Genomic DNA, 17,401 nt, shown 5'->3' on the forward strand with positions numbered 1-17,401 from the left:
TTCGGGGAGACTCAAATGTTTGATTGTTTTCTCCCACATTATTTATCCATAGTCCCCGTGTATGTGGGTTTAAATCCGATGTTTTTAACGTTTGGTAATAATATTACGACCAGCTATAAGGCCTAGCCGTCAGATGCCAATCGAACTAGACAATGTGCTAGTAAACCGAGTTATCGCTGACTGTCGAGTAATAAAACGCGCGTCGGCAACATCCTTTTTGATGAATGACCGTATAATATATATATATACCTATTATAGTGGCTTATAGACGACGAGTAGAGCCACATCACCCGTGATAATCTCCTGTTAGAATGGCATAGGTACACACGTTAAATGGTAAGATATATACAGAATTATTCGCCCCGAGCGGACATGCCCCTACCTACTACACCTAACCAAACCACGACGCCGCTGTTTTTTCTTTTAATAAAATGTTTTATTTAAAACCTATTAGTTATTGGAATGATGTAATATATAAATATTATTGATTTCCATATTTGCAGACACTTCCTTAGTTTATAAATTTTAACAGACAATACAGTTACCCGTAGTATTATAGACATTGAATTAATTTTTATAAAAAAATATTTTAAAATTCAATAGGATTTTAATAACAGGTATTAGTATATTATTATATTAATATAGTTGAATACACATAATAGATACTCGTATATATCGGGTGATTGACCAAATATACTATTATATACTATTGAATTCCATTTTTCTTTTAAACATATATTCATTCAAATTCTGATTTTTGGAATTCTTAAAAATACCATATATTTAAATAATTTATTTTTTTATACCATTTAAGGAGTTTTTTGTGGCATTACAAACTCCTTTCATTCAAATATGAACAATATATATCATCATTGTATATGAAAAACGATTCTAAGCGGAGTCTGTCGTCCTATATCACCAAATATATTTCATGATATGTTTAACGATATTCCTATTAAAGTAATTTATTTTACATTCATATTACAATAGAGTGATTTAATTTTTTCCAAAAACATTGCATTTTTTATAATGTTGGTATTTAATAATTATAATAATATGTATTTATATAATATTATATTTTTGTTATTAATTTTTGAATCAACTTCACCTTGTCATAAAACAATGTGAATAGCTTAGGTTCATAAATGTATAATATAAAACTATAAATAAGTAATATTTTAAAATCAATCTACATACTTTAAAAATATTATTGTGTACCTATAGTAAAATTGATAATTCACGTAAAATGTTTAAGTCTCCATACATATGTAATATTTTTGAACTTAAGACAAAATAATTAACATCATTATTCATCGTTAAAACATTAAATAATAATTATTAATATAAAATTTAATACAAAAAATCAAATTACAAAATTAAATATCAAATTTAAAAACCCGTAATAGTAACCTATTCGACACCTAATGTACAGCAGACCAGTACCCATTTACCTACTTTTTTTCAACTTCAAAATACTTAGGTATATTTAAAAATTATCGTAGTCTTAACAAATTTTATCAATATTTTAACTTCAAGTACATGTAAAAAGATTATGTTTATGTGTTTTTAATATTTATATGTAGATATATAGAAAACCTATATTCAATTTTTAAAAGCTCGATAATATTATAATCAAGAATTAAAAGAAAAATTTGGGTGAACATTCACAGTGAATTATCCTGTACTAATAACTTATAACTAATAAATATATTATTTCGTGACATCTTTTTTCTTAATTAAATTTCTACACTGGGTGTGGGTGTGTGTTGATCCAAGTAGATTTTTCTCACTGTACTTATTTTAAGTCGAATCTGATCGTATACTACGGCTGAAATGTCAATGTCACGATGATGGAAGTATCTAATCTATATAATATATATATATATAGTATATATGTGTATGTGTATGTGTGTATTATTTGTAATGCACCTTTACAGTATTAGTGATTCGATAGTTTTCCGTTATGCTTTTCGACTTTGCGCGACAGTGAGTTATAAGTAAAGAAATCGGAAATATTGGCAAAGAAATGATAAAAATAATAAACTGAGAAACATACAAGCAGGTAGTGTTATAATAAGCCCAGCTGCAGACAATATCTCACGATCTATACCACGACTAATGGCACTGTTATAACGTGTACTCGCATATATGTTATTTTAATAAGTTATTCGCCGGCGGTTGTTTATCAGTTGTTATTATTTGGCGTTCAGCCTACGACAAATTTTGTGTGTGTGTGTGTGTGTGTTTAAAAGTAAATATACCAGCGTGTGGTATAAAACGTAAATGAAATTGCTTTCACTAAACAAAACAAAAAAAAGGATGGTATAAGAGTTTCAATCTTTTTCAAAACAATGTATTGATAACGTACACAGTCTTACAAAGATACGTATTGTGTTGTCATTAGTACATTCGTAGTGGTTATTTCACTTATTTCTAATACAACAATATAATAAAATACCGCTCAATCACAGCATTTTTTTGTGAGGGGGGAGCAGAGAGGGGGAAATAAATCTAAAACTTGGATTTTAAAAGACTAAAAAGAGGAATTTCAGAAGAAAAAAATCCCTTTAATTATCTCATCCCCCTCTTCCATTGATCCATTATTAATATTCCACAAATCTCAATAATCACCCATTATTTTCATTTAATTGACGACAGTTATTTCAAATTATGAATATAAAAGTGTTCTTAACATAATGTAATGTAGCAGACTAGCAGCAAATTTAGAATATAATATGTGCCCCGGAGTGAAATAAATGTAATGCTACTGTTTCTGAAATATCATTAACATGGCACAAAAATTATATTTTTAATTAACATTTTTATTTCTTATAAATTGACAAAGGAATGCATTAAATATACTATGTGCAGTGCGAACGTATACAATTTATAAATAAAATGCAGTCTCAATAGTAAATTTAATTTCTTCCTTGACTTTTGTAAAGCAAAAACTTCAATGATATCATTGAAATATAAATGGCAAGTTAAATCAGCCTCGACGTTGAGAAATATTAAACAGTTCAGCCGTTCTTTTCATATGTATGATCATAAATGATAAATATATTTAAGATCCTATATAACTGACTATTTTAATGTAGAAAACGATCTTTCTGTAGAACAATTGCTCGACGGCATACATGCAGCATTGCCAGAACAGGATCAATGTAGGGAATTGTAAGGATAATGGATATATAATACAATAAAACAATTTTTTATATAAACACCAGAGTATACACTAAACACTTTTTAGAGCTACTTAATTATCTTTCCGAAAGCTTTGTAGATGTGACCTGAAGTGGGTGCATTCATTTAGAACTTATGTTCTTAACCCATCTTGATATCTTTTTTGAAGTACTTTAGCATTCTTGCACACCTCTACAATAGTTATTATTGTTAAGCAAAATAAAATTTGATACTTTTTGAAGACTTTGTAAAATTATTTTTTTTTTCATTTTTTTTTCAAGTTTAGCTTTCTAGCTATCATTTTATCCAAAATACTACCATATTATAAGTAGTTAGATACTTAATTTAAATAATAATTATTTCTCTTAGGTTATGTAAAGAATGATAGTTTTCTGAACTTCATCACGATCCTCTTTACTTGTTGTATATATATTATTAATTTATTATATTTTCAAAAAATATATAATATAATTTCAGCAGTTACTTTATTCCGTGTATGCTTGTTATTATATTTTACATTATTCATTTCCAAATTTCAACATAATCAACGCTTGTATTACATTTTTGTTTTAAAAATTCTCACAGTTTATTTTTAAAATCCATTATATTTTAATTTACACAAAAGCACAACGTTAATTATTAATTCATTTTATATTAAAAAAAATCATGTTACGAAGGAAAATCTTCAAATAAACTTTCTTTGCCTTTTCAAACTCATAAATAGGTATTATCCAATTCAGACAACAAAACAAAAATATTTATAAAAAATCTTATTTAATACAAAATTGATTATCTTGTATAGTAGAATCGAATTGTTTTTGGTTAACCAAAGCGGTATTGGTCATACAGCCAATAATTGAGCCATAAAAAAATGTTAATTTAAACTACCTTGTTTAAAATAAATAGTTATCACAATATAATATTATATAACCAAGTTGGTATCTAACTCCTGACATAAGATAAAACCTCCCCGTTATGTGACAGTTTGTTGATCCACTAAGAAATCAGGAATATAAATGTACATTCTTATATCATTGAAATAACATGACAAAATCTTACATACATTAAAATACAGATTTATCATATTTAATTACATTAAATAATACATAATATGTACTACATGATTTTATGTTTACATTGTCAAATATTAAAATGACAATAATTTATCTATATTTACAGCCTAGGCCCTAGACCATTGTAGACAAATTATCAGTGACCAGTGGCGTATTAACAGGAAGTAAGTGGTCCATTGGGTTGCAAGGGATGAAGTCCCTGCGGCACTATTGTAGAACAATTATCTGACTCCCACCCCCATTATAAAATTCAAAATATGCCGCTGCGTTTATATGACCGACTCACCATAAATTATAATATCATTTTATTTTGAACTTTTTTTCTTATGCTTTCGTTTTTTGTGGTTTTAGATAGTGAATCTGTAAATGCATCTATAATTAACTCCAGTATTCTCAATTCATCGATTCTACAATAATAATGATGAATTACTTTTTTCACATTAAAAATTAAGTTATTTTAAAATATGTCAAGATATCAGTACATCACATAATTTTATTAAATAACATAATTCTAATTAACAAGTGAATACAATTTAAACTATGTATTGTTATATTAAAATATATTTGGGGCACATTATTTATTTTTTGAAATGTTTATATTGAATTATCTACTGCTATGTATAATTTACAATTCACTATGTTAATAACATTAAATTTGTATAAAATTATTAGATGTTAAAATATAATTTATTTAATACACGCACCTTTCTGCAATGAAGCTTGAATTTTCCGGTAAAAAATCATTGGATAGAAATAAAGAAATCCATCAACGGGAATAATAACTCATGAATCAATTTGATGTGTGCGTATAACGACTGTCAGTGGTGACAGGGTGTCGATAAAAATTTTCATAATACAAAAACAATATCAAAATCTGATGCAATACACACTCACAAATACATATTATAATATATATGTACATCATATATGCATATAAGTCGATACGTATCGCTATAGTGATACCTTATTTATATTTTGATCTTTTTATTTTTCGTTTTGCCATCTTTCCCAGCTAACAAAAGAGATTGAAAACTATTCGTCCGATTGCCTGAAATAGTATCTTTATGGGACTCGTACGCCAGAAACATTTGTTACCAAGCCACTGCAAGTACTTGAAGCGATTCTTGAACAATTTACATAATATTTCTTACGAATTTGCATAGTCAGATTATTTCACGGTAGAAAATCAAAAACAGAAACGAGTCGTTTTCGCAAGTTAATTGAAAGGAGAAAGAAAAAAATATATATATTTCTCTAAGAAGCTATCCTTGGTGATATATTTTATCACAATTGACTTAAGAATATCCCTTTTCTATATGCTTAGGAATATTACTATGTATATATATATATGTGATATTTCTGTCATATACATGCGTTTAATCCACTCGCGATGTAATTACTAATTTATAATAAAATATTAAATTTATTTATTTTATACTACCTAATATCAAAAAAAACCATAAAAATATATCTCTGATCTCATTCCGTTGGGACGTGTGAAAATTCAAAATTTTACATTAAAATATACATGATATACATTATAAATTTTCACATAATACGTATATAATCAAATAAGTACATAACACATTTACACAAGTTACAAACTGAATAAAATGTCTTATTGAAAGTTATTTTCATATTATTGAACAAACGCAGCTAAATAAAATGTGTACAGTTAAGAATTCAGTATGGAGTTAAAACAACTCTTCTATTTATGTATGTATGTTAAAAAACCGAATTTTCAATTGACACTGAGTGTGTCACTGAGAAAGTGAGTAAAATTGAAATTTGGTCATTTTTAATGGTAATTAAACTCATTTTGATTAAATAATGAATGGTATTAATTTGACTATTTACTTTTAGTTGTAACATAATGTAACCAAAGACATTTAAATGTTCAACTCTATGTATTACCATTAATGTTCCATTTGAGTTATCATAAATCTGCTTTATAATTAAACCAAATTTTACTTATCCAACACCATTATTTGGAATTAATTTAATTCTGAACATTACTATATGTGTAATAGAAACAACTTAAACTGACAATACGAAAAATACTGCATCGCAAAAAAATATGAGTATATTTTGATTATTATATATATATTTAAATAAACTTCATAAATGTATATAACTAAATACTTACATCTTACCAATATAATACCTATACGAAATGACGTAAAACGTAAAGATAAGCAATTTAAACAGTATAAAATAACTTATTTTTAAACAAAATATATAAAAATAAATAGTAAATAAATACAAGGACTAAATTTATGACATTTTTAGTAGGTAAATATAATCAACTAAAATTTATTTTTTCCATATTTTTAAGCCCACATCATTAAAATTTGATTAACATGTATAGATGCAATGTGAAATAAAAGACCAATAAAATGAAAATAAAACGAGTAAAATTTTATAGTCCAGTAAATAATAAAAATTGATTAATTCTTAAACTATGGCTCAATAAAAAAAAACATATGGCTAATATCCTTTGTATTTGAAGCTAATAAGGTAAAATAAAATAACTTATGATAAAATACACTAATATTTTAATTATTTATCGCTGATATAATTCGTCCATGTACGACACACATATATGGCTAGTCTCTACGTCCATCAAATAATATGAACATTATATATGGTAATTAGTAATTACTAATTACATTATAATACAATGTGTTGTATTGTTGATTTGAACAAATGGCTGACAAGTGACTACTGAGAAAATAATTAGACTATGTAGTAAATTGTTACAATTGTTGTTTTGTCAGGTCACATTGTAATTGCTATATAAACAATTATTATTTTACCAAGACTAACTTTTTAACTGGTAGATAGATATAAACTAATAAATAATTTTTACTTAACTAAAACTTTTAACTATAAAACATCATACCATACGTAACGCTAATGGAGGATATAATATTATTTACTACCAAACAAATGTTACCCTTTTAGCCCTCAAATAAATAGCAATAATATTGTTACAATAAATAAACGAATAATATTCTAGTATTTGTGTACCCTTGCAGACAAATTATAATGAAAACATAAAATATATATTTGATTGTTTTTCTTGAATACGCCTACTGCTATAAAAAATAAAACCCATAGTAATGGTTTGAAAAAGTATACATAATTTTTATATAAAATGTTTTATATTTATGCAACTAGACAGACTAGGCAGTAATTTAGACATGTAGCTGTTGACTACGAAAAATATATTTTATAGGAAATTTTTTTCTTAAAATATGGTTTAATATTTGGCCCTAAATGTGTCTTATTTTTCAAACCAAAACATGAAAAGCAAAACACAAAGTTTAACCCATTATTTTAGGATCTGTAGAATCAAATGGTACAAATTACAAAACTTTTATCGTCGAGTGCTACGCAAAGCCGGACGGAAGCCATTATATTATTCTAATATGAGAGAAGAAACAATAATGTAGACTGTAATAGTTGCTGCCAACCAGAATGATTTAAATGTAAAATAGGTAGGTGCACACATTTCAATTGAAAACTACAAAACCCAGTTATTTCCAAAGCTAGTCATATTTTGCTCATTTTATCAATTACACAAATATTATGAGTACAGTACCTTGTACTTCTACAATAACTTCAAACATAATCCCAATAATATGAGTATGTGTGTGTGTGTGTGTGAGAGAGAGAGAGAGAGAGAGTTTTTGTGTTTTATTATTTCTCACCAATCCCTTCAGTTTTGATTTGAATACGTAAAATCGCCTCGCACGTAATATATATTCAGTTACGTTTATTTCTGATGGTGCATTAACAATAATTATAAACTGTACATTGTACAACGTATAATATTATATTATTGTATGTTATTGTTTTCAGGATACGGAAACATCACACCGAAGACCGCTATAGGTAAAATGGTTACAATGGTGTACGCGTTGATTGGCATCCCATTGATGTTAGTGTACTTATCAAGCATTGGCGGTCTGTTGGCGTGGTGTGCCCGAGGAATATTTACCAGGTAATTAATACAACTATTTATTCAATTTATGTTAATGGAGTTCTACTTAATTGCAAATGCTAATGAAAACCATTTAAATATATGAATTCAAGCATATTTTGATAAGTCGGGGAATCCTTTAAAAAATTATTTTCATATTATTATAAAATATAAACAAAATGTTATTAAAAATCTAAAAAAAAATAATGAAGACATTTTTTTCGGTTAATGAATATCAGAATGAAAAATCTATTTTTCCCTTTAAAACATTTAATGTACTACATATAATTTACTAAATCATAGTAATAATGAATTTGTTAATACTCTGTGATTATTTCGTTAAAAATATTTTTCTTTAAAATAATATAGGTACTAAATTCAAATTACACACATTACATCACACGTCCTTGAGGTTTGAATAAGTGATTACATTCAAACTTTATCGAAAATCGATTAGTCACACCATCAATCATTTTTAAAGAAACAAAAGCGATCAGCGCAAAAAGAAAATTTTCTATTTTTCCATTTTGCGATACCTCTAATAATAAGTAGCTTAAAATATTCAAGTTACTTAAAATCGTGATTCTTTTTCGGTTGTCACTTTTTTCCCTCATCCTATATTATATATCGACGAATGGTTTTAATTTTTACTCTGTCCACTTTTAGAGCACTTGATGTGTATAGGTCTCACGTGTCATTTTCGTATGTTTTCATTTCAATATTCAATAACTTACTATATAATACGAATACATATAAAAGTTCAATTTTTTCGAAGAGTGGTTTATAAAAAATATTTGATTTAAACGCACGAAAATACATTTTGGAATTCGCATTAACTCATGATAGTACAACTGTAATTTTCATAAAATTTATTAAGTATACTATTTATTTTCAATGGAAAAACAGTTCGAATTAGAACAAACTTGTATTTTAAATATGTCATAAACATCTATATATTATGTAGTACCGGATAAATTTAAAAATAGATGGATATCCGTAAAATAGTTCAAGTTTTCTTGATGTCACAATTATTTATAAACAACAATACAAATATACGTAATATTTTTCTATATTATATATTGAGTAATGATCATGTAATAAGAAAAAATATTTACAGCATAAAAATAAAATGTGTAAGAAATAAAATAGTCCTGCAACACTCGACGATGAATAAAAAATAATTTTCTCCTTCAATGTTAAATGATAAGAAGGAACTTGACTATAAGAATTATAAGAAATATATAATAATGCTTATAGAAAGATAAATTTACCCGATTAAAGCCCCAATATTCGTGTAACGTTTCAAATGTTTAACAATTACCGCGCAAAAACTTGATACTTCCGACAATAATAATTTTGTGGCTGTAGCATTTTCCATTAAAATGTCGCGAAATAATTGTGTATTGCTGCAAATTTCGTTAAGTCTTGAAATAACTACGAAAAGTAGCAACAACCGAACCGCGTACAACCGGCCAGGATCGAACAGGACAAATTTTATTTATTGCCCGCAAGTCTTAATAACGGGTGCTGATCGCGTTCGTTGATTTCGTAAATTATGTGCACATGCACTAACCGACTGTGTTCGTGTTTCATAGAAACATTTTACCGGTCAATTAAGAGTATAACTACTAAAATGTAGCTAATTTTTGCTTTGTTCATCTGTGCTCATCTCATGATTGCTTAAGAGCACGCTATACTCGCATTTACGTAAGCGAGTTATGTGTATTTTTAAATTGCGCTATTTTAAAAAATTGAATTTTCGTAAACAAACTGACATACGAACACGGATAATGTTCTTACTATCATGTGCTTTATAATCGGTCGATTCAATCTAATTTTTAAACTAATGAAGCTAAACGTGAACTGATGAATGTAAATTTGTCATGTACGCGCTTGTGAGACGAAGGACAACAAATGCGGGAGAGGCGTTATTTTCTTAACGGATTTTATTACGCTCATGTCTGCACTACATCCTCTGCAGTACTTAATAAAAATTCGTATTACAATTTTTTATTTTTTTTTATTATTAAGATTCGATAATACCCGATTGAGCACGGTCAATTTATTTTAACTACCTGATTGAGCGCAGGAATAATATTCCCATTTCATTGAACCTTTTACATTTTTTTGTAGTCCATCTACAACCAGACCCTTCAACTCTCCGACCATATTACGAGAGTATTAATGCATATTGATGCGGCCTATTGGGCCGTTTATAAATATTCGATTTTTATTTGTTATCTTCGTAGGTTATTTTTCAATGTCTGTGAATTATGAGAGTTCGAGATAAAGCATTCAATCGAGTAACCACGTCGTGCACCTGTTATAAAGTGGAAATAGTAATATTATATTTTCATATATAATGGATTATTCGTATAGAAAATAGAAAACAATGAATCCACATTTATGGAATCACTTCCCATATACAAAGTGACAGTTTTTTAATGATAATATATTTTAAAGTTATTATAGGTTCAGAGTGATAGCCGGTCTATGAAGTAAAAAAAAAACTCTATACAATTCAGCATCTGTAGGTACTTTCCGTTTTTGGGCATTGGCCTGTAAATTTGTGATTTGTGTGCAATGCATTTGTTAATTTTATCAATCACATGTATCTGAATGTTTATCTGTCCGACTAAAAAAAATAATAACAAAAAAATTAATATATATATATATCGATAGCCAATAGGTAATGCGTACTTAAAATTAAACGATATGATAAATATAATATTATATGCTAATTAAATTATTAAACGATATGACCGTATTTTATTCGGCTCTATTGCAGGTCGTTGTGCTGTTGTCTGTGCTCTAAATGCGGTTACTGCTGTTACGACGAGAAGCTGATGGAAGAAAAAGAGCGGCGGATGAAACTGAAACGCGAGCGGAAGGAGTACGACATGCAAATGAAAACGTTCTCCGGCCACGCGCTCGAACCGTACTATGTGCGGCCGGGCGACGCGGACGACGTGTTCCTGAGGGTGTCTGACCGGGCGGCGGCCGCGGCGTCGGCGGCCACGTCGGTGTCTGATTCGGCGTCGGCGGCGGCCGCGGAACTGGCCGCGGACAGCGCCAGTTTCGTGCCACTGCTGTTGGTCGGCTTCGCGTTCATGTCGGCGTACATCGGATGCGGCGCGGCCGTCCTGTACCGGCTAGACGCCGGCGGCAAGTCGTACCTGGACTGCGTGTTCTTCTGCTTCATGTTGCTCAGCACCATCGGCTACGGCAACTCGCGGTCAATGGACGTGACGCTCACCGGTACGGCGACCGTTTGGTTCTGTTCCGTGTACATACTGTCCGGCATGGCGCTGACGGCCATGTGCTTCAACATCGTTCACCACGGCGTGTCCACTAAACTCAAGACGCTCTACCGGCCGGCGACCGCACAGACGAGTGACGGCGGCAGCGGCATTAACCCAGTCCAGCAACAGCAACAGAAACGCGAAGACTGTGTCGTCGGCGGTTGCGGGGGCAGTATAAGCGACCTGACGTTGACGTCGCGCGGCGCCGCCACCAGCACCGCTGCCGCGGCCGCAAAGTCCTGACACGCGAAACGCGGCCGCGGTGGTCGTCGCGAGACGTCCGACGACGATGGTGACGTCGACGACGACGACGACAACCGCCGCCGTGATTGCTGTGCCGTGGCGGCCGCGTGTAGCGCACCCGCGACCGTGATGGCCAATTATATAGGCCAAAACGGGTACCCGCAACCCGAGATCGTGGCCATCGCCACCGGAGGAAAACCCGTAGCGGTCACCCCGGTCACGTCAGCCGCTGACTGTTTCGACATCAAGTTCGGTAGCGTCCTGCACGAGTTGCCGCCACCGTCCATGTCTGTAGTAGACCTAACCAACTTGGACACGATCGCAGAGGCTGATGATTCCATCGAGATGTAATACCTAACGCGGATTTCACCGTTTTTTTTTTTTTAAAGAAAAAATATAAAACGTTCACCGCTTCATCGCGGAATACAATTACGGAACCTAATACCTATTATTAGTTAGTACTATTATTATTATTATCATTATAAATGTTATTATTATTATTATTATTATCATTATTATCATTAGTATCATTATTATTATTATTATTATTGTATAATGTTACGTGTATAACAATTTACTAACGATGTTATCAAATTTTTTCTTCGAATGATCCAGAAAAAATATAGAATCACCTCCTACTATAGTCATAGGCCACTATGATGTAGGTAGTGTATGAAAAAAAATGGTTTACGTTCATTATTGATTTATATGACAAGACGATAGCAATATACTAATTATACATTTGTTTTTTAATCGACTCAATCATTTTTAACCAGACTCGCGATGGATTATATATGTTTATCTATAATACTGCAATCTAAATGATACCTATAACACGTTTAGGGTTAAATAATCTTAACATTTCCTGTTCTTCCAATATAATTTGTTATATGATATAATATGATTCATATTACATTCGTAGTCATTTTCAATGTTCAATTATTTTCATTTATAACTCTATCTAAATATTTATATACAGTCATCACAATTATATACATATATGGATATACATAAATAGTTATTACATTTTTCTTTACAGTCTAGAACGAATCAATTATTTTTTATGATGGTCCTACACAGACAATTACCTAATAAACAATTTTGTTGAATCAATAATAAACACAATCAGTTCATCTTATATTATTTTTTTTTAAAACTCTTTTAATATTGGTAATTTTAATGTACATTATTTTTATTCCTATTTAAAATATAAATTAAACTAATTAAATCTAAAAAGAACCTTGACAACAATAAAATTTTAATTGTAATATTTATTGTTACATTAAAAATTTATTTATACCTATAATAAATTAGGTAATCCACTCAGATTACCGAAATGTATGTATGGTAAATACTTAATATCACAATATTAAATGGTAATAAATCCACAAATTTATTAATTTGTTAAGAAAATAAGGTATGTGTTATGTTGAGATTAAATACATATTTGAAATTGTATAAATGTTTTTAGTTAATTTTATTAATAATTGTGACACTGCTTTCCCACCTTGAAAAAGATACCTAACTTATATATTTTTATAACGCTCAATAATTTTATTTTTATTTATTTAAATATGTGTTCCTAACATATGATATTTTTTCAATTTCGAAAATAACATTTGTTTAGACGTACAGGCGTAACTAAAAAAAATTCCTTAATAATTAAACACAACATTCTAAAAAGTATTTGTTACATATAATTTTAATTCAATCATGTTATTAAATAATGAATTCGAAATATTTAGTAATTATTTCTCCGGGTTTAATTACATGCCCATTAAATGTTCACAACAATCCAAAATGATTTAATTTAAATGTTTTAAATGTTTTATTGTTAAAACTATATTATACATTCTCTTGTTTGTAAAATACATTACCTATATAATATTATCTACTTATATGTATAAATGTATTAAAATACTATGTATAATTAATCCAGAACATATTATAATATGAATAATAACCCCGTCGAAACATTTTTTTAAATTTATTGTTAACGTTACAATATAACTTGTATTTATACCTTTTAATTTAAATTAATTTTTATTTCCTTAAAGAAAAATCGAATTATTACCTACATCAAATTTTGCTCACGTATGTATTTAGTTATTTCGACCTTTTTAAACTTTTAATTTTACTAGACATCTTAAAATTATTAAGACAATTTTAAAGTCAATTGATGTTTTTTTAGTCTGCTTCTAATTACCGTCAAACAGGATTATATGGGGATTAGAAGGGGATACTTGAGGCAGTTTTAAAATTGTATTAGAAATTAAGAGAAAAATAATTGTTGATTAACTTTATTAAGTTACAAAAACCATGTATCGTAATTAATCCTATAAGAATATTTAAATGTTTTAATGTTATAAATAATATGTAAAATTATATATATATACCATAAGTCCTTCCCGCCTATTTTATTTGTGTGTCTATCAGCTGCCTCGAGTTTAACATCACCTAAGGTAACACAAAATGCATGAAATTATTATTTAAAATCTATTTCTTTACTATTAGTACTATAATTAGTATAATTGTAGAATCGTGGGTCAAAAATTAAGATTATATAGTATAATTATACTACACAAATAAAACGTACTTACCGACTCGAAAAGAATAAACTCAAAAATTACAAACTAATTTTATTTTGTTAATTGTGCGGAGAAAATATTTGAGTGTAATTGAGTTACAAATAAGAGTAATAAAGCACAAAAAATAAAATATGTTTTGAGTGCAAATTCACCAATTTGGCGGCATATATACTGTTTTAGTTGTACAATTATTTCATTAATTTACTTCTTAGTTCTTAAGTAATTATGTGCAATAATAATTATTATTTAATCCATTGAGTACGTTATCACTAAACGTTTAGTAATATTGTCTTAATGTCGATTTGTCTCTGTAAATGTACGTGTATTTATTGTATATTATTGTAATTAGTATTAGATAATAATGTATGGTAAAATATTAATTGTATCTATTTTATAAAGTGTGATCATTATTTTCAAGACAGATAACACTAAATTTCTAGGCCATATTACATTGCATCGAATAGGATCTTTTTTTTTTTACTACCTAGAAGCTACCTTACTACACATTTTTAAATAACCATAATCTTATATATATTTTAGGTAGGCCTATTTTTAAAAATATTAAATGAAAGGAATTTAAAATTAAATCATACATAATTTTTTTCAATTTATTTTATGTTTAAATCCATTCACTGTTCTCACATTTTTTTAATATGTCGTGCTAAATAGTATCTCATTTAAATATAGTATTGAATAATTTATTAAAATATTGTAATTTCAACAATTATTAAATAATAAGAACAATAATAATTCAAACTACTCAAACTAGATATATCATGAACTGTACAATTTTCAACATTTTTTTATTACAAAAACAAAAAAGTTATTATATGGTTAAATTATAAATTCCTCTTATTCGATGAATTTTTTATTTGGATCATTTGGATAATGTATATTTAGGTACCTCTTAGCGACCTACAATGCAAAAAAGGCCCAATTTAATCACACGTAATTCAACCGAGAAAGTTAATGTTATTCGAAAAATGATCATACTATATAATATATTGTAATAAACCATGTCATATCTAACATACCTAATAATATCAATCAATTATAATTATTGTTTTTAACATGTAAATAAAGTTGTATTGTTAAATTAATTAAGATCTTTGAATTGTTCGAACCCAGACATTTCGTTGTGAACGATTAACTTCCACATGAAATATCAAAAATATGCAAAAAAAAAAAATATGAAGCTCATTATATTACGCACGAGGTATACAACAGCCATGCACTTGCATGCTCTAGATTCTAGAAGTAGGGGTATGAGTAAGAGATGCTTTTTTTTAGATTGCATAATATGAACAAAGTTCCACAAAACAATACTTTTGAATTTTGGAAAAGAAAAATTTACAATATATTTTATAGGTACGATCTACGTTCATGGCTAATATTATATGACAAAAATTATGAAATTATTAAATGATTTTCAATAAACACGTCTTTATAAAAGTATGTTTTTAATTTTCAATATAGAAAAAATAATTTTGAAAAACCTAATATTTTCTATGTAATAAAAACCAGTGATAATAAAAATAGTTATCATAAATATTTTATTGCCCCAGAGTATGCAAGCGCATGACTACATACCCCGTACATACTCCTATGAGTCAATGAGTGTATGTATATTATAAAACAAAACAAATTTCCTTTTGAGAACAAAACAAACCTTACTAAGAATTTTCAACGAGAACAGCCATAATATACAAAGATAATTCAATTGTACTAATTACATATTAATAGGAAATTTCCATAACAGAGATTCAAAACACGTTCAAATACATATATTATATCCCTTATACAAAATGATGCCACAAATAAGTAAGAACTGATGTACATAAATTACTTATAGTTATGAAATGTATCATATATTATAATATAATACATAATAGGTAGTACATTACACTTACATATTAATATATTATGAATTCAATATTCTATAAGTGATTTTTAAATAAATAAATATTTAAAAGCCAAAAATTATCATAAGTTACAATGCTAAAAATTATAATATAAATACCGAAGAAGTTTTATTTTTGTCACACTTAGGGCAGAACATTGTAATACTCAAATTGCACTACAGGTAAATTTAATAAAGTAGGTATCGTTTTGCTGCACAGTAAGTGACAGTGAGTCACCGGATGTATTAAATTTGAATTCAATGTCATATCATGCAATCATTGTATACGAAAAACGATCCAAAACATGGATGGTCTGTCAAACTATATCATTAAATATATTTCAGATTTTTGGAGGAGCAATGAATGTATTAATTTTATAATGATCTGTTGTTTTTATTATATTTTTTTTTTGTCAGTCATCATTTTTTGGGCAGTAAAATCGCTTCGATTTTCAACTTTGAGCGTGGTTTCTGGTATAAAATTTAGTATAGTTAGTATTTTTAGGAGTCAAAAGTAAACATTTTATAATTGGAAAAAAATTAAAGAAAACGGGAATTTTTGACAAAATTGATTTTGTTATTTCATATTACTAAAAGTAAAATAAATGAGTTTAATAGCTAAGAATATCAAAGTACAAAAATATACTCAATGATAAGCTCAGTTTTGAATCTTCCTTCGTTATCTAATGATTCTGATAATGAAAAAAGTATTATTGAATAAATTCAAATGCGTGTGATAATTCAAATAAATTAACACAAATTATTGAAAGAAAACTTATATCAATACAAATTTTAAAATTAATTAACTTATATAGCTTATGTGCAGCCTTTCCTAAATTTTTGTTACTTTTAAGTATTTATAATATGTACCATTCTATTCCGGTCACTTGTATTTAAAGAGAAAGATAATTTTCAAAGGTTTAGATTGTTGACTCAATAACGCTCTACTATATGTAACAAAATCGATTGGAAAGTTTATTTCTACTTTTATGTGAAAGAGACATCACATATTCACATTTATCATCACCTATATTTATTTAATTATACACAAGTAACATTTCAATTATTTATATTATATTATAGACATAGGCATACATTATTAGATATATAATAAAATATTCAAAAAT

The 17,401-nt window shown here is 28.2% G+C and overlaps 1 protein-coding gene across 3 annotated transcripts in view; it reads left to right on the forward strand.

The window, feature by feature from the left end:
• Window positions 1–15,474, forward strand: part of LOC132917478 (uncharacterized) — a 262,491-nt gene extending 247,017 nt beyond the window's left edge. For all 3 annotated transcript variants that reach the window (XM_060978230.1, XM_060978229.1, XM_060978231.1), the window contains 2 exons: window positions 8,121–8,262; window positions 11,030–15,474. In XM_060978230.1, the coding sequence (XP_060834213.1) occupies window positions 8,121–8,262; window positions 11,030–11,786 (899 nt within the window). In that variant the 3' untranslated portion in view covers window positions 11,787–15,474. The remainder of the gene's footprint in view (window positions 1–8,120; window positions 8,263–11,029) is intronic.
• Window positions 15,475–17,401: the final 1,927 nt, after the last annotated feature.

This window comes from Rhopalosiphum padi, chromosome 1 (genome assembly GCF_020882245.1).
Source record: "Rhopalosiphum padi isolate XX-2018 chromosome 1, ASM2088224v1, whole genome shotgun sequence".
NCBI lineage: Eukaryota > Metazoa > Arthropoda > Insecta > Hemiptera > Aphididae > Rhopalosiphum > Rhopalosiphum padi.